This window comes from Balaenoptera acutorostrata, chromosome 1 (genome assembly GCF_949987535.1).
Source record: "Balaenoptera acutorostrata chromosome 1, mBalAcu1.1, whole genome shotgun sequence".
In the NCBI taxonomy this organism is placed as follows: domain Eukaryota; kingdom Metazoa; phylum Chordata; class Mammalia; order Artiodactyla; family Balaenopteridae; genus Balaenoptera; species Balaenoptera acutorostrata.
This window is the reverse complement of record NC_080064.1, coordinates 19,040,692-19,064,089: the sequence shown is the minus strand read 5'-3', so window position 1 is coordinate 19,064,089 and position 23,398 is coordinate 19,040,692. Positions and strand designations below refer to the sequence as shown.

The 23,398-nt window shown below is 46.7% G+C and overlaps 1 protein-coding gene across 2 annotated transcripts; it reads left to right on the top strand.

Moving 5' to 3' along the window:
* The first annotated feature begins 1,112 nt into the window (after window positions 1-1,112).
* IFNLR1 (interferon lambda receptor 1) lies at window positions 1,113-21,629 on the top strand. Of its 2 annotated transcripts, XR_009005753.1 has the most exons (8): window positions 1,113-1,224; window positions 4,943-5,066; window positions 12,966-13,150; window positions 17,595-17,737; window positions 19,251-19,410; window positions 19,714-19,847; window positions 20,338-20,441; window positions 20,830-20,930. XR_009005753.1 is itself a non-coding variant. In XM_007175132.2 (7 exons), the coding sequence occupies exons 1-7, from the start codon at window positions 1,167-1,169 to the stop codon at window positions 21,616-21,618; spliced, it is 1,593 nt and encodes a 530-aa protein (XP_007175194.1). In that variant the 5' UTR covers window positions 1,113-1,166; the 3' UTR covers window positions 21,619-21,629. The 2 variants fall into 2 exon arrangements, 1 of the variants encoding a protein (XP_007175194.1); XM_007175132.2 differs by lacking the exon at window positions 20,338-20,441 and having other exon boundaries at window positions 20,830-21,629.
* The last annotated feature ends 1,769 nt before the right edge of the window (window positions 21,630-23,398 follow it).

The window sequence follows — 23,398 nt, the reverse complement described above, 5'->3', positions numbered from 1 at the left end:
TAGACCCAGAGAATGAACAAAGCAATTACCCAGAGGCAGTGTGGCCATGGAGTCAGACAGGCCTGGGTCTGAATCCAGAACCCAGCACCTGCATGAGCTCTCTGGGGTCTCAGAATGGCAGTTTCCTCATCTGAAAAGAGGAAGCAATACCTCCCTTGAGAGTTGTGGAAGAACAGAAAATAACATATTTAATAAAGAAGAGCTATGATTATTTTTAGAATAAAGTGACTTTTCTTACTGGAAAAGCAAGACATATTAATTAGAAACTAACATGACTAATTTAGTTTAGGATTACTTACTTAAATTTAGAAATTAAACATGAACAAAAAGAAGAAAACCTTTTAAAAATATCCTCATCACTGAGAGATAACAACCACTAACATATTGATGTATATCCTTCCAAAACTATCCATACCTATAGGCACACATTTCTTTAATGGGCCCATATTTCGGTACTTGCTTTTCTGCTGCTGAGTGTATTATAAACATCCCTGAGTCACTACATATGCCTTGGCAACATCGTTTTTAATGGCTGTAGACTATTCTGTGGGGAGGCTGGTTCCTGTATTTGAAAGCGATTACTGTTCGGGTGACTGGTAACAAACACACCACAGGCTTTGGCACCAGAGGGACCAGCTTTCCCAGGAGCAAGCCCATGTAGCTCTGGAGGTTGTCACTCCCCGCGTGAAAGATGTAGAGAATAACAGGACAGACCCACCAGATGCTCGCGGGGGTTCAAGTAGATAATATGGGAAAGTGCTTGGCTTAGAACCTGGCACTTAGAACGCTCTCGGATACAGCCAATGGTGTTCTTAAACTGGCCCTGAACTCGTCTGTCCTGTTAAAAGTCTCGTATTGGAATTCCTAACTGTGATTATTAATAATAAACAGTTTTCCTCTTCTCCCCTCCCTCCATACACGGATTTACTGATTCCCCCTCACCTCCCACCCCCGGGATCGGGCAGAACAAAATGAAGTAGAGGCCCTGGGAGCTACCGGAGGGTTTGAGCGGGGCCGCCGCAAGGGAAGCCCCGGGAGCTTCCCAGTCCTGGCCCCGGAGGGGCGGGCCCGCGGCCCGGCCTCCCATTGGCTGCCAGTCGCGTCACCTGCCTTGGGTGGGCCTGGAGGAGGGACCTGGTCCCACCCTGGGCCACAGGAGGACCGGTATGACCGGGGCCCGGCGGTGGGCCCCGTTGCTGCTGTGCCTGCTGCAGTCCGCTCCAGGTAAGGGCATGGCGCCGCGGGATGGGCACGGGGCCGCGGGGTGCTGCATCCGGTCCGCACCCACCTTCCGACCCAGAGCTCCGGGGAGGGAGTGCCTTGGGCATCAGTCTGTGCGCTGCAACCCGTGCGAATTAGCAGAGCCCACCCACCACCAGTTTTCTTTTTCTGAGGACTAAACAGACCCGGGTCTTTGAAATTCCTTTCCGGGAAGGAACTGATCCAGCTTCCTAATGCCAGTTCAGCTTCAGACGAACAGGAAAAAAGATAGTGGCCGTTCAAAAGTCAGCTGCCTTTGTTTATGAAGTGCTTTTTAAGGTTTCCTAAAAGCCCTATCCGCTGCATTAATATCACAGACCCTGACTAGTAGGGGAAATCAAGCAGAAGTGCCCTGCCCTCCCCTTCCTCCCGACTCGGGGTGTCAGAAGTTCCACCCAGGCCTGAGGGGAAGGAGTGCCAGCTTAGCCCACGCCATGCTGTCATTCTAACAAGCCACCTTTTTTTCTGAGCTCTCACTGGTAAATAAGGTGACAGGGTTCAAAATACCTTGGGATAGGAACCAACCACCAAACCCCAACCAATCCAGGGAGAAGGACACCAAAATGCCCCCAGGATATGTCCCTAGTCTTAGACTAATAATTTAAGAGCTAGAAGGGCCCTTGGACATCATCTAATACTAAAGTTAAAAGCCAGCATTTGTTTGAGCAACTTCTTGGGCACCACATTATTCTAGTTTAGCATCACAACCCAACTGTCCTAGAAGATAGGTATTATTTCCTCCCGTTTCAGAGGGGGAAACTGAGGCTCAGAGCAATTAAGGGGAATTAGCCAAGAAGAAAGGCATTGGTGAGACACACAGAACAGAGAAGACAAGCTGAAGTGAGCATGGCCAGCTTTGGCCGTGGGATGGGCAGCTGGTACAGGGCGGTCCACCCACCCAGGTCAGCTCAGGGATGCCCCAGCCCCTGGAACCTTCGCAGCAGTGTTACTGCAGCTGATGAGGGACAGTGTACCTATGCGGGGAGGAGAGGAGGGGGTCCTCTGTACCCCTTTTTCACCATCAAACTCAATAGTTTTGCTGTCTAGACCTAGCTATCCTTACGCCCGAGGAATATTTAGTGTACACAACACAAACTGTGGTGTGAAGGTTTAGGGTGAAGCGCAGCGGGATCCAGGTTCTAATCCTGGCTCGCACACATACTGGCTGTGTAGCCTCAGGCAAATTATTCACCATCTGTACCCGAGCCTAGTGCCTTCCGTGGAAGGGAATGACACCTACCCCACAGGGTGGTTTGTCCTGAGGATTGAATGAGGTTTTGTGTATAAAGTTTCACGCCGGCGCCTGGCACCCTTCGAAGGCTCATTAGGAGGCAACTACTCTAGCTGCTGTTTCTCCACTGTGGCCAAGCTCAGCATTGAGGCCCGTCCTCAAATAAGACAATTGTAGACAGACTTTGGCCTCGTGCCAGCCACCTGCTAGGACGTCCAGAAGCTGGGAGGGCTGTCGGCATCCGCATCCTGGTGATGCAGTCCCAGCTAGAGGACACAGGATGGGCTGGTCTAAAAGGCCAGGGGTGTGGAGCCGAGCCGAGAGCCATCAGCAGAAAGGGCCCTCCGTCCCTGATGCCGCTCTATAACCTGTGTGGATTTCCCTCATGGCCCACGCGACACTTCAAGGCACTGCATTCTCCACGGGACCATGAGCTCCTAAAGGGCAGGAGAGGAGTTGTAGTCCTCTCTGAAACCTCTGGCACGCAGTGATCAATAGATGTCTTTGACCAATAGTGATCCATAGATGTTGGAAGAATAAGGCTGAACAGGCCCCATGAGAACCTAGGGGAGGAAGTGTGATCAAGAACTCAGACTTTGCAGACATAGAGAATGGACTTGAGGACACAGGGAGGGGGAAGGGTAAGCTGGGACAAAGTGAGAGAGTGACATGGACATATATACACTACCAAATGTAAAATAGATAGCTAGTGTGAAGCAACCACATAGCACAGGGAGATCAGCTACGTGCTTTGTGACCACCTAGAGGGGTGGGATAGGGAGGGTGGGAGGGAGGGAGACGCAAGAGGGAGGAGATATGGGGATATATGTATATGTATAGCTGATTCACTTTGTTATAAAGCAGAAACTAACACACCATTGTAGAGCAATTATACTCCAATAAAGATGTTAAAAAGAAAAACAAAAAAACCTCAGACTTTGGGGTTGGCTAGGCCTGGATTTCAATTCTGTTTCTACAACTTATTAGCTGAGAGGGCCTCAGTTTCCTCATGTGTAATGTGATGATCATAATTAGTACCTACCTCCTAGGGATGTGGGGCGGATTGAAGGAGAAAATGCAGGTAACGTGCTTTGCATAGTGCCTGGCGCATAGTTAGGGCACAACACACATTAGCTGCTGTTATTATCAGCAGCATCACCACCACTTCCGAAAGATGTCAGGAAGACTCCTCTGAAAGATGATGTCAGGAAGTGACGTTTGAATCAAGTCTTTAAAAGATTAAATGGTGAATACCACACTGTCAAAGACACCTGGGTTCAAAGACACACAGAAGAATGAGGTGGTTTGAGAAGGGCGAGAAGGAAGATTGGCTGCAGCCTGGTGACGTATGTAGGTGAGCAGGCTGGTGAGGTGTGTCGGTGAGCTGTCAGGAAGAGGTCAACGAGATGGCCCAGCCAGGCCAAGCTGGGCAGGGCTTCACATATCCTGATAAGGAGCATAGACTTTATTCTGAGGACAAGGGAAGGGCAGAAGCTGGGCAGCTGTGTAATCAGATGCATATTTCAGAAGATGAGGGTTAGCAGTGAGAAGGAGGAGGTGCCAAGGAGGGAAGTAGGGGCCAGTTAGAGGTGGTCAGGGAAAGAATCACTGGGACAATGACATCTGAGCAAAGATGTGAAGGAAGCAGAGGAGTGAGCCAGATGGATATCCAGGGGGAGAACAGTCTAGGCGGAGGGAACAGCTCGTGAAAAGGCCTAGAGGTGGGAGTGTGCCCGGCATGCTCTAGGAACAGGAAAGGGCCAGCATGGCTGGAGAGGAGCCAGCAAGGGGAGTCATGGGTTGGATAGAGTAGGGTCTTGTGGGTGATTGTAAAGACTTTGGATTTTACCTTGAATGAAACAGAAGCCACTGGAGGTTTAAAGCAAAAGAGTGACATGATGTGACTTTCATTTTAACCCTTGCTGCTATATGGAAAATGGATTGTGGACACAAGGTTGGAAGCAGGGAGACCAGTTAGGAGACCTTAGGAATAATCCAAGTCATCACAGTATTCATTCATTCACTCAACAGATTTTTATTGTGCACCTATGTGCCAGGGACCATTGCAGGCAGGCTCTGGGGACATGGCTGAGAACAAGACAGAGCCTCTGCTCCTTGACACCCTCAGGGCCGTTCCCTGCTGGAGTCCAGGAATCTATTAGATGGTCCTGTGCTGCACTGTTTTGCCGGAACCCTCAGGTGCCAGGGTGGGCTTCCCATCATGTCACAGATGGGCCGCTGAGGTCTAAGGAGGGGAAGGAGCTGCAGTACAGCCAGTTGGTGGCATGGCTGTGACTGGAATCCCACACCCCAGCTTCCCAGACTACATCACGCCCCCTGTGCTTCAGCCACCCCAGATAACTCCTGGTTCTTAAACTCGCTGAGCACCTGACTGCCTGCCCGCGCTGCTCGGAATGACTCCAGACTTCATGACCTCTTTCTCCCCCACAGGGAGGCCCCATCTGGCCCCTCCCCAGAACGTGACGCTGCTCTCCTGGAACTTCAGTGTGTACCTGACGTGGCTCCCAGGACCTGGCAACCCCCAGAACATGACCTATTTTGTGGCCTATCAAAGGTGGAGGGGCGCCTCCGGGCTGGTGGGGTGGTAGGGGGAGACCGAGGAGGTGGGCAGGGGCTGGAGGGGCTTGGTTCTCTGTGTCCACGGGTGACGGCCTGCAGCAGGTATTGGAAGAGGGCGTTTGATAAAGCTCTGGAGGTAGGGATCATGCTGAATGGAGAACAGCGCCCAGGTGAAACACCTGCCGGGAGTGGGGGCAGGTCTTTGAGAAAAGTCAGAGCAGGGCTTGGATGGAGCTGTGAGGGCCCAGTGAGGGAATTCTTTAGGGCCTGGATGAGGTGCTTGGCATTCCAGCAGATAAGGGAGGCAGGTGTATCTCTTGCGGAGGTGTGTTAGGCATCGCTAGATGATTACCCTTTTCCCCACGGAGCCTGCACGGAGCCTTGGAATCCTGAACTCGGCAGCCCAGGCAGCCACTGCTGATGCAGAGGAATTTGCAAATGAAAGCAGATTTGCCATCTTTGCACATAGATGGAAATCATCTGAAGTCCTTTCGTAAGAGAGTAAGCTAATGAAAGCAGATACTCAGGAGGATTAATCTAGAATTGGTGAGAAGGAGGAAGCAGGAACTACCACGTACTCAGGACCCACCCTGTGCCAGGCTGAGTGCTAGGAGCCTTGCATGAACATTTCCCTTCTTCCTCCCAGTATCACCAGGCAGGCCCTGCATTTCCCCTATTCTAGAGGTGAGGAAGCAACTCAGAGGTGCTGTGACCTGCCCAAGGAAGCCAGTGATGGAACCAGAAGAAAAACCCAAGTCTGTCTGACCCCAAAGCTTGTGCTCTTCCTGTTCTATTACAGTCCCTCCATCTGTAGCATCCAGATGTGAGTGATGGGGGCCTGGCTTGGGAAAGGACAGACTGTGAGAGAGCTTTCAAAAGAAAGAATGGTATAGAACTGTATCAGGAGGCAGGAAATACCAATACCTAACATGGCCTGTGTGTTTGCTCTGTGTCTGCACTGTGTCCATACATGAAACGTATTTAATCTCACACCGCCCTATGAGGAAGGATTCAGTGACTCTGCTCTACAGTGGAGGTAACTGAAGCACTGAGAGTGTATTTTGCTCAAAGCCACACAGCTGGGCATAGCGGAGGTGGGATAAATTGATGAAAGAATTGAAAGCCTAACCTCTGGACCTTTATGATATTTTCCTTTCCTTTTACACTTTTGAAACACCTGCGAGGATTCCAAAACCATGATATTCTAATGGTATTTTTTCATTTATTAGCTGGAATTAATTTTATAAAGAGATGCTTCCTCTCATGTAGTGTTTGATATTCAGTGGTACTATTCATGTAGGCAAGACAGAATAAATGCTTGAATTTTTTCCTTTAATTTACCAGTTTTCAAGATAACGAACTTGTTCCCTATCATGTCCCAAAGGTGATTGACTTGTTTTTTTATTATCATTACAAACTCAAGTAGTTAAACGTATGTGATGGTTTCAATTCATTGCAATTTATTCTACTCATTGAAGCTTGAGTTGTCTCATCTTTAGCCCGTGAATGTCTCTTCAGGTTGGCTCCTGAGTCCTTTGAATTTGACCCTAGTAAGTCATGATATCTTTATTGCTATCTGTTGCGAAAAGATGTTCCAGACTCATTTGCACAATTCCTGACCTAAAACCTGAAATCAGCCATGTCTCCATTCGGTGAGAAATGGTTTTAAAGAACACAGTCTGTGTAGCTGTCTGATCACTACTGAACTATTGCTTTGAGATCTTTTCAGTGAACAGAATTAGGGTGATACATGTAATAATCCCATCTCTATTCCTGCCTTCTGCTGAGGTGGCTGATTAAATCCGTGAGTCGCACCCATGATCTCCTTATCAAATGATTTTCCAGCGCAACCTTGGTGTTCTCTCCAGAACACGCTTTCTCATTTTTTGCAATATGCATAGGCTGAGAATTTTCCAAATCTTCAATTTCTGGTTCCTTTTTGCTTAACAATTCCTTCTATCTCTCTCTCTCCTCTCTCATTTTACTATAAGCAGTAAGGAGAAACCCGGTCACATCTTCAACACTTTGCTTAGAAATCTCCTCAGCTAAGTATCCAAGTTCATCACTTTCCACTTCTGATTTTCCATAAAACGCTAGGACGTAATTCGGTCAAGTTCTTTGCCACTTTATAACAAGGATCAATTTTCTTCCAGTTTCCAATAAGACATTCCTCCTTTCCATCTGGGATCACCCCAGAATCACCTTTAACATCTATATTCTGACCAACAGTCTTTTCAAGGCAATTTAGGCTTTTTCTCACATGAACCTCAAAACTCTTTCAGCCTCTGTTACCCAGATGCAAAGCTACTAACACAATTTTAGATATTGGTTACATTAGCACCTCACTTATGGTACCAAAACCTGTGTTCATTTACTAGGGCTGCCATAACAAAATATCATAGACTGGGGGCTTAAACAAGAGAAGTTTTTCTCTCACAGTTCTGAAGGCTGGAAGTCCAAGATCAAGGTGTCAGTAGGTTTGCTCTCTCCTGAGGCCTCTCTCAGGAGATGGTCACCTTCTGTGTCCTCACCTGGCCTTTTCTCTGTGTGAGAACAGCCCTGGTGTCCCTTCCTCTTCTCATAAAGGCACTAGTCCTATTGGATAAGGGCCTCACCCTTAGGACCATATTTAATCTTAATTACCTCTTTAAAGGCCCCATCTCCAAATACAGTCACATGGGTATTAGGGCTTCAACATATGAATTGGGTGGGAGATGTGTGTAAACAATTTAGTCAATAATACTGATAAACTGGATTTCACCAAATTTAAAATTTTGTTCTTTAAAAGAAAAAAAAAAAGCCCAAAGAAAATGAAAAAGCCAGCCACTGAGAAAAATATATTCATAGTATATACACTGACAAAGAACTTATATCCAAAATAAAGGACTCCTACATCTCAAAAATAAGAAGACAAATCACCCCCCAAATATTTGAATAGTCACTTCACGAAAGAAGATATATAAATGGCCAATAAGCACATGAAAAGATGTTCAACATCATTAGTCATTAGGGAAGTGCAAATTAAAGCTACAAGGAAATACTACTTCACACTCACTAGAATGGTTAAAGTTGAAAGGTCTGATGATACTAAGCATAGACAAACATGTGGAGTAACTCTCATGGAGATGGCCCTCCATATTCTGGGGTTTTGCAGCCACAGATTCAACCAACCATGGATCAAAAAAATTTTTTTTTAAATCCGGAAAGAAAAAGAAATCCGTGAAGTGCCAAAAGCTAAACTTGAATTTGCCACACACTAGCAGCTATTTACATAGCATTTGCATTGTATTTACAACTATTTACATAGCATTTACATTGTATTAAGTATCATAAGTAATCTAGAGATGATTTAAAGTACATGGGAGGATGTGCATACATTGTATGCACATACGAGACCATTTTATATAAGGGACCTTAACATCCACAGGTTTCTGTATCTCCGGGGGGGCCTAGAACCAATCCCCTGTGGACACTGACTATATATTGTTGACGGGAACTACAATGGTACATTCGCTTTGGAAAACAGCTTGACAGTTTCTTGTAAAGTTACACGTTCAGTTACCGAGTTTCCCAGATTCTACTCCTAGATCTTTATCCAAGAGACATGAAAACATATGTCCATACAAAGACTTGTACATGAACTTTCATAGCAGCTTAATTCATAATTCCCTGTTATGGACTGAATTGTGTTCCCCCCCTTAGTCACTCATATGTTAAAGCCCTAACACCCAAGTGACTGTATTTGGAGATGGGGCCTTTAAAGAGGTAATTAAGATTAAATGTGGTCCTAAGGGTGAGGCCCTAATCCAATAGAACTAGTGCCTTTATGAGAAGAGGGACAGCAGGGCTGCTCACACACAGAGAAAAGGCCAGGTGAGGACACAGAGAGAAGGTAACCATCTCCTGAGAGAGGTCTCAGGAGAGAGCAAACCTGCAGACACCTTGATCTTGGACTTCCAGCCTCCAGAACTGTGAGAGAGAAATTTCTGTGGTGTAAGCCCCCAAGCCTGGCATTCTGTCACTGCAGCCCTGGCAGACTAACACATCAGGTTTCTTTTCTCTCAGTGTCCTAAGAAATGTTTGCTTGACTCAAGGTCATGAAGATCCTCTTCTGTGCTTTCTTCTAGAAGTTTTCAAACTTTAGCATTTACATTTCAGTTCTCTTTTATTTTTTGAAACTTTCTCTCTTTTCACTTTCTGTTTCTTTTAAGGCATTATCTGCTGTATTAATTTGCTCTTATAGTTCTTCTAATTTATTCTTAGTTTATGAAATGTGGTTGTTGTTGTTTCTTATCTGACTCCTGTGTTCTATTATCTCCTTTCTGAGTTTCTCTGATTCTGTTTTGTGTTGTTCTTCCATGTCTTATATCATTTAAAAATGTCTTTTATAATCCATTTTGAAGTAGTAGTTTACAGTTTCAATCTGTTCATGGATATGTTTTTAGCATGCGTTTTCTGACTCATTCAGTTGATCACTTAGCTTATTAATTTCTATCCTTCCTTATTTTCTGTTATAAATATTTAAAGCTATATGCTTAACTACATCTCATAAATTTTTATTTGTATTATATTTTTGATCATTCAATTTTAGAGATCTACTAACTTCCATCATAATTCTTCCTTTGATCCATGAGTCATTTTATTTTATTTTCCAATGTGTGATTTTTGAGTCTCCTGTCTTTTTGTTTGAAGTATAGTTGATTTACAATGATGTGTTAGTTTCAAGTGTACAGCACAGTGGTTCAGTTATACATATATATATTCTTTTCCAGATTGTTTTCCATTATAGGTTATTACAAGATATTGAAAATAGTTCCCTATGCTATACAGTAGGACCTTACTGTTTATCTATTTTATATATGGTAGTGTGTATATATTAATCCCAAACTCCTAATTTATCCCTCCCCAGTCCCCTTTCCCCTTTGGTAACCATAAATTTATTTTCTGTGCCTGTGAGTCTATTTCTGTTTTGTAAATAAGTTTGTATCATTTTTTTAAGATTCCACATATAAATGATATCATATGATATTTGTCTTTGTCTGACTTAATTCACTTAAAATGATAATCTCTAGGTCCATCCATGTTGCTGCAGATGGCATTTTTTTAAATTAATTAATTTATTTATTTATTTTTGGCTGTGTTGGGTCTTCATTTCTGTGCAAGGGCTTTCTCTAGTTGCGGCAAGCGGGGGCCACTCTTCATCACGGTGCGCGGGCCTCTCACTGTCGCGGCCTCTCTTGTTGAGGAGCACAGGCTCCAGACGCGCAGGCTCAGTAGTTGTGGCTCACGGGCCCAGTTGCTCCGCGGCATGTGGGATCTTCCCAGACCAGGGCTCGAACCCGTGTCCCCTGCATTGGCAGGCAGATTCTCAACCACTGCGCCACCAGGGAAGCCCCAGATGGCATTATTTCATTCTTTTTTATGGCTGAGTAGTATTCCCGTATATATATATATATATATATATATATATATATATATATATATATATACACACACACATACATACATACATACCACATCTTCTTTATCCATTCATCTGTTGATGGACATTTAGGTTGCTTCCATGTCTTGGCTATTGTCAGTAGTGCTGCTATGAACACTGGGGTGCCTGTATCTTTTCAAATTAGAGTTTTGGTCTTTTTCATATATATGCCCAGGAGTGGGATTACTGGATCATATGGAACTCTATTTTTAGTTTTTTAAGGAACCTCCATACTGTTCTCCATAGTGGCTGCACCAATTTACATTCCTACCAACAGGGTAGGAGGGTCCCGTTTTCTCCACACCCTCTCCAGCATTTATTATTTGTAGACTTTTTGATGATGGCCATTCTGACTGGTGCGAGATGATACCTTGTTGTAGTTTTGATTTGCATCTCTCGATAATTAGAGATGTTGAGCATCTTTTCATGTGCCTGTTGACCATCTGTATGTCTTCTCTGGAGAAATGTCTATTTTGGTCTTCTGCCCATTTTTGATTGTGTCGTTTGTCTTTTTGATTGAGTTGTATAAGCTGTTTGTATATTTTGGAAATTAATCCCTTGTTGGTTGCATCATTTGCAAATATTTGATCCATGAGTCATTTTAAAACATTTTAAAATATTCAAACTTCCTTTAGTTCTCTTTTTGTTAATGATTTTTAACTGGATTATTTGCAGTCAGAGGAAATAGTTTGAGAGATACCTATTCTTTGAAATTTGAGAGTTGCTTTATTTTTGTTAATATTTTTGATGATATTTTGTTTAGGGTTCGTATGTGGCTCAACCAGTTTCTTGTTTGTTCTGTATACGTTCATTAGACGAACTTTGATAATTATGTTGTTCATTTTTTTAACATATGTACTAATAATTTTTCTTTATTCAATTGTTGATTACTTAGTGAGATATATTAAAAATTTCTCCTTGTAATAGTGGATTTTCTTTTTCTTCCTGTAGTTTTATCTATTTTTGCTGAATATAGTTTGAAGCTATTTAATAGGCACATATAAGTTAGAATTTTTATATCTTCCTGGTAAGTGGAATCATTCACTACTGTGTAGTGGTTCTTTTCACCTTTACTAACGCTTTGGACTTTGAAGTTTCTATTTTGTCTCATATTAATATGCCTGTACCAGTTCCTTTTTTCGTTGATGTTTACCTAGTATAACTTCACCAAAGCACAAAACAGGGGAATTCTTCCCCCAGATCTGTTCTCTTTGCCTACCTGTATCTCAGCCTTTTCTGGTCACCTGTTGCTCAGTCTCCAAACCCAGGAAGAGTCCTCATTTCTCCTTTCCCTCACATTCCACATCTAATCCATGAGCAAGTCTCATCAGCTTTACCTCCAAAATGCATCCTACATCCAACCTTTTCTTGCCATCTCATCCACCATTCTCTCTTGGACCACTGCTGCAGTCTCCTAGCTGGTTTATCAGAGTGATATTTTAAAAACATAAATTAGATGACCTCAGTTCCTCTCTTCAGAACCTTCTGATAGCTTCCTATGACACTTGGAAGAAAATCTGAACCCCTTGCCAAGATGGCAAGACCCTGCCTGCTCTGCCCACCCCCCTCCACCCTCACGTCCAGTCTGTCCACCCTCTCCCGGCCTTGTCCACTGGGCTTTGGCCACCCTGGCCTTGTTTTTTTCTGGACAGATCAAGTCCCTTCCCATCGCAAGGCTTTTGCTTTTGCGTTTCCTTCCCCCAGGCCTTCTCTTGGCTCCCTTCTCAGCATCCCGGCCTCAGCTTCAGCACTATCTTCCTGGCCTTTCCTGAGCCACCTTCGGAGAGCAGTCACCCCCGCACTACCCTATGATCACTGCATTTACCAGCTCCTGGATTTATCTTGTTGATGTGGTGATGGTCTCCCATCCCCTCCCTCCAGAGTGTAAGTTTCCGAGGGCAGGACCTGTCTGTCATGAATTGCTGATTCCCCAAGAATAATTCCCAGCAAGCAGGTCCCTCCTTTGGACCTCAGTGTTCTCAGGAGGTTGTAGTCATGGACCTGTGTGTTCCCCTCTGACATCCACATAGCACCTGGCACCGTGCCTGGTACACAGCAGGGGGTCCATAAATGCCTGAATGAATAAACGCGTGGAAAATGGTTACTAGCACGACGACCCTGTGGGGGAGCCATGACAGATGAGGAGACTGAGGCTTAGGGGCAGTGACCTGCATTAAGGTCCCAGAGCTAGTGAGGGGCAGAGCCAGGGTTCCCACGCTTGTCTATCATTCCAGAGCCTGAGCTCTTAACTGGACTGTTCTCATTCTGTCTCAGCCGATGGCTGGCTGGCTGGACAGATGGATGGATGAACAATCAGGTGGGATGGAGGGATGAGTGATCACGTGTTCTCTAAGTTTCCTCACTCCCAAGAGGCTGAATCCATGACCCACACTCTCCTGTCTCCTCCCTCAGCTCTGCAACCCCCACAAAGTGGCGGAGAGTAAAAAAGTGTGCAAGAACCAAAGATCTAGTGTGTTCTCTGATGTGCCTGGAGAAACAAGACCTGTGCAACAAGTTCAAGGGGCGTGTGCAAGCGGTTTCTCCCAGAGCCAGGTCGCCCTGGGTGGAGTCCAAGTCCATGGATTACTTTTTTGAAGGTAAGTGAGGGACCTGTGGGAGGCTGTCTGCTCAGGAGCTTGGCTCAGAGGCGCTGCTATCCTAGCCATCTGTCTCCCACCTCCCCAAAGCAGTGGGCAGCTCTCTGGGGCCACCTGCCATGGGCCCTGGCCCACGTCCAAGTAGCCTGACTTCATGGCAGGGTGTTAGGGGAGTTCACCAGCCCCAGCAGTTCAGTTTGTACCTCCTCCTAATGAGGTTCATGATCTTCTTTTCAGCACAACCTTGGTCATGAACTACACAAGGCACTTTATATATTTATTCCTACTTTTTTAATGTTCAATCTCTCTCTTTAAGAAACAATTTTTAAAAATTCTGGCTGCAATAGTAATTTCTGTACATGGTAGAAATTTTGTGGGGGGGGGAAGGAGATAAAAATAGAGAGGAAAACATTCCCCATGCTTACAGCCTTCATAAATCACCAGTGTTAACACTGAGTGAGGGGAGTGCTTTTTTTCCCCAATGTATTTTATTTCTAATCCTCATAACAGACCTGTGGGGTTCATTTTCATCACCCTATTTTTTAAAAATAAATAAAGCAAGACTCACAGAAGTTAAGGAACTTGCCAGCTAGTAAGTGATGGACATGGGATGTGAAATGGCTCTTTCTGATCTTGGACAAGGTGCTCGATCAGGTCAAGAGTAAGGAGGAGAGGATAAATACTCAGGCGATAGCCTTATGGAGCTGAGATCTGTAACTTACCACCCAGGCTTCTAAAAATGTTTGAGGACAAAATAGGGCTTGAAGGGGGATGAAGAAAGGATTTAATGAAGGATGGCAGGAAAGAATGGCAGAGAAGGAAGAAGAGATGATTTGGATGGGAGGAAGCTGGCTGGTTGGTTGGACGAAAGGAGGAAAAGGATGCATGGGTAAGAAGAAAGGAAGTGTGGAGAGGATGGGGAAGAAGTGATGGATGAGTGGGAAGGAGGAGGCTAGATGGATGGGTAAATGCTTACTATGAAGGAGCTAGCATGGATGGTGAAGTGGAGGATAGGAACGAAAGGTGGACAGATGGATCAGTGGGTAGAGAGTACAGAAGGAAGGCTGGCTGCCTGGGAAGGGAAAGAAGGGTAAAAGGGAAGGAGAGGCAAAGGAGAAAGGAAAAACAGGAAGGAAAGATGTATGGAAAGAAAAGAATGGATGGATAGGAAGGATGGAGGAGTAGAAAAGTAGGCTGATTGGCTGGATACAAGGAAGGAAGAAAGTATAAATGAATAGGAAGACAGGATGGATAGGAAGGAAGAAATGTCAATTGGAAAGAAAGGAAGACAGGATGCTTAGGAAAAAGGAAGGATGGTTGAGAAGGATGCCTGGATGGGAAGGAAAAGAAGCATAGTTGGGAAGACAGGATGCTTAGGAAGAAGGAAGGATGGTTGAGAAGGATGTGTGGATGGGAAGGAAAAGAAGCATAGTTGGGAAGGATGGATAGATGGATAGAAAGGAAAAGAAAGATGGGAAGGCAGGCAGAAAGACTGTCTGGCTAGAAGAATGATGGATGAACCACTGCAGACGCTGGATGAATAGGAATAAGAATTAGAACAATAGAGGGAAAGATGCAGAAAGGAGGTTCATTTTTTTTTTTTGCCTCCTCCTCCCTGAAGTTCTTCTGATTCTCCTGCAGCACACCTCAAGCTTGAGTGACCCTTCCTGCCTTTTTCTGCCCTCAGCTGTGACCCTGGTCACTTTCTCTCTTGAGTTTTGGTAGTTTACGTATTTCATTTCCCCCAAATTTCCTCCAACTCTTTGAGGTCAAGATTTATGGAGGCCTCATCTCCCCATTCCCCTCAGCTCCCTGCCCAGGGCTTAATACATATCAGTGTCCAGTGGATATTTCCTGAACACATAAGTAGTGGCACCTTGTGGAAGCCACACATTTTCCCTGAGCACAAACACAGGACAGGGATGACCAGTGTGGCCAGAGCTCCTGCTGGCTGGTACTCAGGGAGGGCTGCATGGAAAAAGTGGCATTTCAGCTGGACCTTGAACAATAGTGTATTAATTTTCTCTCGTCGCTTTATTCCAAGTCACTGCCCCCACCATCTTCAAACCATCAGTCAAACCTAGATGACCTCGAACAGACTGTCAGTAGAAATGGACATTAAAGATTCTGCCAGAAAAAAAAAAAAAGATTCTGCCAGTGAGAGCTCGGAAGGAAGCGAGGAGCATCATAGAGAAAATCTAAGTCTCCTTCAAGAATTCTTAAATCATCATGAACAGACTGTTAGCAGAAGTATGGATACTAAAAGCACTGCCTCACAGAAGGAAGTGAGGAACATGTTATTGAAAATTTCAGGAAGGGGGATGCCTCTTATATACTGGCAGAAAGATTAGCAAAATTGTGTCCTGTCGGTACGTGGAAAGCTGACCTTGTAAGTGATGAATCTGGACATTTATCAAGGAGATTTGATAATGTTGTGTTGAAGGCATGGCCTGGTTTATTCTTGGTAATCATAGCAAAATGCAAGGAGGAGAGAGAGAAATTGAGGAAAGAGCCTAAATAAAAAGGAACCAGGACTTGAAGATTTGGGAAATTCTTAACCTATCCAGATGGCAAAAGATACTAAAATTAAGAAATTGCTGCTAAGAGTGTGAAATAGAGAAACAGCAAAGTGTGTGGTTGTACAATCATTTACTAAAACCTCAGAAAGATCAAAGTGTTTAGTCAAGAAAAAGGCTCTTTGAAGAGATTTAAGGGTATGACACACAGTTCAGTTCCCCTCAGTCAAATCAAGGAGCCTCTAGAAAGCTGAAGTGTCATCCCTCAGCCAGCTCAGCTAAAGCCAAAAATAGAGAAGGGCTTATCTCAAAAAGATTTGTGGAACTGGCTTCTGTCTAATGGAGTGGGTCCTCATGACATCCACAGGAGACCCATAAAATTCTTGAGAATTTTATATCAGCAGAAACACTGCCAGCTTGAACGAAAAGGGGCAGAGAGGACAGGAAAAGAAAGAAGGCTACTGGTCCCCCAGTTTCTACTGGAAGGAAGCAGACTGGTAAAACTACTTAGCTGCAAATACCTGCTACCTTTCATGAAAAGGAAGGATGATTCAGAGGGTGGAACCAAGAGCCCAGAGAGCAGTGCTGAAAGCCAAGGAGAAGTAGTTCCCAAGCCTTAAAACCTAGTACAGTTTGTGTAGCTGGAGTTCAAAACTGCTTCAGCCCAGTGACTCCTTTTTACCTCCTATTTCTCCCTGTTTGAACCAAAATGCCTATAACTATTACCCAGCGCCTATCCCACCACCTTATATTGGGAGCAGATAACTTGTACTTTATTTTCACTGGTCCACAAAGGGACAGGAATTGTGTCCCAGGAGTTGTACTGAATGGATTGTACCTAGAGTCTCACCTGAACCTGATTTAGATACTTTAGATGATGAGATTTTAGAACTTGAGTTGATGCTGTAATGGGATGAGACCCTGGGGTACCTTGGGATGGGGAGAATGTATGTTGCACTGGAGAGGGACATGAATTTCAAGGAGTCAGAGGGAGGACCATGATAGACAGAATGACTCCCCCAAAGATATTCATGCTCTAATCCCTGAACTTCTGAATATGTTAGATGTTACTATTACATGGCAAAAGGGATTTTAATTAAGTTTATGGGTGTTAAAGTAGTGAGATTATCTTGGATTATCCAAATGGGCTCAATCTAATCCCATGAACCCTTAAAAGCAGAGAACTTTCTCCAGCTGGAGGCAGAAGAGGTGTAGAAGAAGGGAAAATCAGAGAGAGTTGAAGTGTGAGAAGGATTCAACATGGTGTTTCTGCTTTGAAGATGAAAGGGCAACGTAATTAGAAATGCAGGTGCCAGGACTTCCCTGGCAGTCCAATAAAGACTCTGTGCTTCAACTGCAGGGGGTTTGGTTTCAATCCCTGGTCAGGGAACTAAGATCCCACATGCTGTGCAGCGCAGCCAAAAATTAAAAAAAAAAAAAAAAAATGCAGGTGCCTTCAGGAGCTGAGAGAGGGTCCCAGCTAACAACAGCATAGAAATAAACCTCAGCCTCACAACTACAAGGAACTGAATTCTGCTGACAGCATGAATGAGCATGGAAGTGAATTCTCCCCCAAAATTCCAGATAAGAGCCCAGGCCAGCTGACATCTTGATTTCCACCCAGAGTTGAGGACCCCATCAAGCCCACCCAGACTCTGACCTACAGAACTGAGAGATAATAAATCTGTGTTGATTTAAGCCGCTAAGTTCATGGTAATATGTTATGGCAGCAACAAAAACTAATACAAATGAGCAGGATGCTGACAGACCAGTGACATGTGAAGGGCACCCAAGTGGAAGGGATGACACGAGGAAAGGAAGGTTAACTGTCTCTGGGCTGGGAGAGGAGCAGGCCTGCCTGGAGGCAGGGGGATGGATGCCCTGTGGCCCCCAGAAGGTCCTGATGGGTCCTGTTCTGTTTCTGCCAGTGGAGCCAGCCCCACCTGTCCTGGTATTCACCCGGACAGACGAGATCCTGAGTGTCAATGCCACGTACGAGCTGCCCCACTGCATGCCCCAACCAGATCTGAACTATGAAGTGGCTTTCTGGAAAGAGGGGGCCAGGAATAAGGTGAGAAACCCCTTTCATGCCCCCAGGCTGGGTCCCCTTCCTCATTCTCCCACCAAACCCCAGTGCTCTTCACCCTCCAAGCCCTGAAAGCCTCCTCCAGGAAGCCTTCCCTGCATACCCCTCACTCCTGGCAGTCACCCCTTGACTCTGCACAGTGTGATTGGCCTGTGGCCCACCTCTGCCCCCCTCCCCCTAAGAGGCCAAGTTCAGGACATCCTTCCCCTGCACATTACAGGTAATAAACAGCCGTTTTCTAACTAATTTTTTTTTAATTATGAAAGCTTTTTTTTTTTTAATCTGACTGAAGTATGACAGTCTCCAAGAACCTACTTAGCCTACTTGTTAAGCCACCAGATTCATTAGAAAAAAAAAACTAGAAAATACAGATAAATTCTAGGAAGGAAACCAAAAGTACACAGAGATGATCGCAAATAACTATGTGGTGTATATCCAATGTCAGGCTTGTTTCTGTGTATGCATGTGCATATGTCTGTATATATTTATTTATGGCAGGGGTTGGCAAACTTTTTCTGTAATTGGCCAGATAGTAAATATTTTTGGCTTTGCAGGCCTTATCGTCTGTCACATCTATTCAACTCCATCTGTAACACAAATGGAGCCATAAGTAAATAGGTACATGAACAGGCATAGCTGTGTTCCAGGAAAACTCTATTTAAAAAAAAAGATGGAGCTTTATGTAGTCTACGGACACCCGTTCTTGTCCATTCTGTCTTTTACTGAACCAGCGCTCACACTCCTAACCTCCTGCACACTCTGGATCCCAGAGATATATTGATAGATCTTCATCCGATGTGGTCCTCGCCTTCAAGAACCTCACAGATATTCTCAACCAGCACTGTCCAGTAGAAACATAACGCAGGCCACATTGTGTCATTTAAGTGTTCCACATTAAATTAAGTAAAAAGAAAGAAGTGAATTTTATCTTCATAGTAGATTTTATTTCATCCAATAGAATGTTATCTTCTCAACATGTAGTTAATATAAAAATTACTGAGATGTTTTATGTTCTTTTTTCATGAAAGCCGGTGTGTATTTTACACTTAGAGCACATCTCGGTTGGTACCAGCCACACGTCAAGTGCTCAAGAGCCACGTGTGGCCAGTGGCTACTGTGTTGGACAGGCAGCCCTAGAGTTTTCTGTGTCTGTAATGGCTGAGTGACCACCGCCCCCGCCCTAATTGATTGACACACCCTGAGGGTAGGAAGCCTGAGGCATCTGTCCCTGAAAATGAGGGCCTGTGGGCCCTGGTGGGGTGTGCACGGGAGTGACCCTGAGTGGCAGGGCTGCTTTTGAACCCAGACCATCTCTACCTCGAAACTCCGCGGAAGAGAAACCAGAGAGTGTTGGGCCGTGCTCCCTGAATGCTTAAGCCTTAATGCAAGAAAAGGTGTAGGAGTCACAGCTGTGTCCTGCCAACCCTGCCCTGTCCTGGCTGCATGGAGCCAGTGCCCCCCAGCAGGTCCACCCACCTCTGCTTCTCTCTCCAAACAGACCCCATTTCCAGCCACTCCCCATGGCCAGCCAGTCCAGATTTCTCTCCAACCAGACACCAGCGGACACCACTGCCTCAGCGCCAGAACTATCTACACCTTTGGCTACCCTAAATACAGCAAGTTCTCTGAGCCCACCTGCTTCTTCCTGGAGGCCCCAGGTGGGTGCAAAAGTGGTACAGAGGTGGGGACTTTTCCCCTGGGCCTTAGGATCTTCATAATATGGTGGTTAAGAGCACAAGTCTAGAGACAGACTCACCTCGATTAAAATCCCAGCTCCACCCCACTCACTGTATCTTTGGGCAGCTTACATAACCTCTCTGAACCTTGCTTTCCACACTCTGTAGGATGGGTTTATTCTGATGAGGATTAAATAGGGTAACGTATGTGAAGCCCACAGCACAGATGCCGTTGATAGACAGGAGCCCCTGCTTCTCTAGTTGTTATTATGTTTTTCTTCCTAGGATCCAACTGGGCACTCCTGGTGCTGCTACCCCTTCTGCTGCCACTGCTGTTGGTTGTTGCCACAGGGCCTGTGATCTGGAAGAGCATCAGGGGGAACCCCTGGTTTCATCAGGCAAAGATGCCACAGGCCCTGGTATGGCAAATCTGGGGGTGTGCGACAGAGAGGGAGGGTTGTCGAAGAGCAAGGAAGTGGAGCTAGACTTAGAGGTAGTTCAGCTAGAATATCAAGATGGCCCAGACTGCGAAACATCTATCTACCTGTCTAAATTTTCACCATTAGTAATTCATTCCTTTGGCACCAAATTAAAATAGCAAATATGCCTCAGGAGAGATGCCCAGAGGGGGAGGCGGGAGGGTGGCACCTAAAGGGGACATCTTAAAAGGGTCCCAGCACTTCATTCACAATCTAACCGAGGGTCAGTCTTGCCCAGGCAGACGCTGGAATTTCCCCACCGGTCTGCCAGCTCGCTTGCTTAGAACCTGGGGCCAGCTGGGACAGGGGAAGCCTGGAGAGGTCAGACTTGTTCAGATGAAGGCCTGGAAAGTGAGGCAGTGGTAGATGAGGCTCCGTGGGGGCTTTGAGGATGGATTCTGAGAGTCCCTGCCCCACGGGAGTGTTTCAGCGTTCCTGGATATGGGACCTGCAGGGAATTCCCGCTAACTGAAGGACGCCTCTGTGTTAGATGGGTCTGCACCTTGCCCTATCCCTCTGCCTTCCCATTATGTGGTAAGTTACCAGCTCGACCTCCTGCAGCTGGCACCTGACACCTGGAGGCTTTCTCTGGCCTCTGGCGTCCACTCTGCCCGAGCACATCACCAGCTGCATGTGCCAGAGAATTCACACCGCCACCACCCCCTCCATGCCTCACCCGACGGTGCTCTGATGCCTGTGTCCCCGGCAGGGCTAAGTTCCAGCTGCCCTCAGGGTAACTTGCCTGATAACACCCCGCTCTTGGCTGCTATGCCTTGCTGACACTTCCTGGGATCACTTCCCAAAGACACTACTTACATTTGAAGCCTTGTCTCAGAGTCTATTTCCAGGGGAACCCAAATTAGAACAGTCACTCTTCTGGAAAGGCTGAATTTTCTGTTCTTCTCCCCTTTCCCCAAATTAGGACCTCTCTGGACACAGACACCCCGGGGCAACCTTTCAACCCAGTGGCCCAGAGTGCCTGCATGTCTTGATCCTCTGTCCCCAAAAGGAGCTGACCAGACGGGTCAGGCTGACCCCTAGAGTCAGGGCCCCAGCCACCGTCCAGGCGGGATCAGAGAAGGACAGCGCTGAGGGGGAGAAGCACGACAAGGAGAACACAGATGAGGAGGACACAGACGAAGGTGTCAGCTTCCAGCCCTACACTGAGCTACCCCGCTTCCTGGGGCAGGAAGCCCAGAGCCCGGGGCATGCTGAGGCAGGAGGGCCTTGGACTCCTCTGGTCCAGGTCGAAGGCTCCTCTGCTTGTGATTCTTCAGACAGAAGCTGGGCCAGCACTGCAGGCTCCTCCCCCTGGGACGAGGCTGGATCATCTGGCTACTTGGCCAAGAAGAGGCCAGGCCGAGGACCGGGTGGGAAGGAGCTCCAGAAGCCTCTCCCACCACCCGAATTCTCCGAGGACTCGAGTTCCCTGGAAGAGCCCCCAAAAGACAACCCGTCCTCCTGGGTCAGCTGGGGCTTACCATCGCCAGGGCTGGTTCTGGTCCCCAGGGAGCCCCCAGTTTCTCTTCAGACACTGACCTTCTGCTGGGACAGCAGCCCCGAGGAAGAGGAAGAGGAGGAGGAGGAGGAGGAAGAAGAGGGTGGGAGGGAATCAGAAAGTGAGGACAGTGGTGGCGGCAGCTGCGGGGCTGAGAGCCTCCAGGGGATTGAGGTCAGAGGTAGGACACTGGGGCACTACTTGGCCAGGTGAGCCGTCCCTCCCAGTCTGGTGCTGCTGAGCTTTCTGGGGACCCAGCATGCCACCAAGACTTGAAATCCTGGGAGCACCATCGCTGGGGCAGCAGAGGGTTCTTACAGCACCTCGGGGAACGCAGCTAGAGGTGTCTGCCAGGTTGAGCAGTCAGAAGCCACCCCGTCCTGTGACCTGCCAGCTTTGGGCCGAGAGCCAAGAGGGGTGGAGACAGGGATGGGCGGAGGTCAGAGGTTGGTTGGGTGTCAGACCACCCCACTGTCCCTGGGGTGACAGGCCAGTTGGAAAAGTCATCCCTGCACAACATGAAAGAGGCGAGGTCAGGTCACAGGGACATTGAAGGCTGACAGCACAAGGGCCCATCTGGATTTGGGGAGGGAAGAAATCTGGAGGCACACCAAGTGTAGCAGGACTCACGCCCTTCTCCAGCACCCGCCGGGCTCCCTCCTCCCCGAGGCTCGGCATCCTGATTTATGTGTCCCCTAGGGTGGGCCCCAGTGAAGAAAAATCCAGTTGGCTGAGGGTGTTGGAGAGGAAGAGGAAGGGCATGGTCCTTCAAATCCCAGTCTCTGAGTCATGCATTGCACAGTTGCCATTATCAAAGAGGCCTGGGTCCAAATCCCAGCTCTGCCATTTCCCCGTTGTGTGGCCTTAGGGGAGATACCTTCCTTCTCTGTACCCTAGTCTCCTTTCTACAGCTCCCACCTGGGGCACGGTGAGGGTTCCGACAGAGGCGTGTGATGCCTGCCACACCATTGGCACTCACCACGTGGTGGCTGGTAGGATTCTCCATCCACCCAGACTCTGAGGGGACCGCTGGGCACCTCCCACCTGTGACCCTAAATTCAGACTGACTGGAGTTCTCACCTCTAGTCTTTCTCCTGCCTCCTGCCCTCGCTGACCCCTGCCTCCTAGTCAGGAAACTGAGTTCTCAGAAGCTGGAGCCCAGCCAAGGGTCCCTCTCCTTTTTCCCAGCGAAGAAAATACCAAATGGCCCACCTTCTAGGGAGTCTGATTCATTGGTGGTGGGGTAGCAACCCAGCAGGGAGTCGGACCCCTGGGCCTGTGATCCCCATCTTAGCACTTCAGACCCTTTAGGTGATCATTGTGGTTGTAAAGACATCCCATTTCCTCTTCCAGTTTTGAGAAACCACTGTCTTCTGGAAACAGGTGACTGTCCTTACCGGAGGGTAGTGATGGATGTTCTCAAACAACAGCTTTATTAACCTACACCCACCAGTATATGGATGAGCAGAGCTGAGTCTTCACTCGTTAGACCAAGGTTTGGTCAGTTTTGTGGCCCTGCAGGGACCACAGGGATCAGAACAATCCTTGGCTCTGCCATTTCACCTGCCAGGACTTAAGTTCCTCCATTTGTGTAAAAAGCATCTTCATAAGCATTTTATCCATGGGGCTGTGTTGTTTTGAAGCCAACGCGAGGGTAGAACATTAATGGAAGATCTGGAAAAGCTTCTCGAGGGCATCTGGTCCAGGGGTTCTCAAACTGTGTTCCCAAAAGGCCTTGGGCTTCACGGGAGGCGTCTCAATCTCAGGGGGAGCCGTGGGCTGTAGGATCACCCCAGTGCAACCAGAGCAGCCTCCCTGGGCCCTGATTTTCTCCAGTGGCCCTCTACGTAAGATTGTGCTTAGGAGTTTCAACTGCTAAAGAAAACGTTAGCAAACCCCTTTTTATTTTTTTTTTTTATTTTTTTTTTTTTAAATTTATTTATTTTATTTTTGGCTGTGTTGGGTCTTCGTTTCTGTGCAAGGGCTTTCTCTA

Excerpts from the sequence above, each read along its gene's own strand:
- IFNLR1 (XM_007175132.2), top strand. The coding sequence starts at position 1,167 with ATGACCGGGGCCCGGCGGTGGGCCCCGTTGCTGCTGTGCCTGCTGCAG. Across the intron at positions 1,225-4,942 it reads CCTGCTGCAGTCCGCTCCAG|GGAGGCCCCATCTGGCCCCT; the intron begins GTAAGGGCATGG and ends TCTCCCCCACAG. Across the intron at positions 13,151-17,594 it reads CATGGATTACTTTTTTGAAG|TGGAGCCAGCCCCACCTGTC; the intron begins GTAAGTGAGGGA and ends TGTTTCTGCCAG.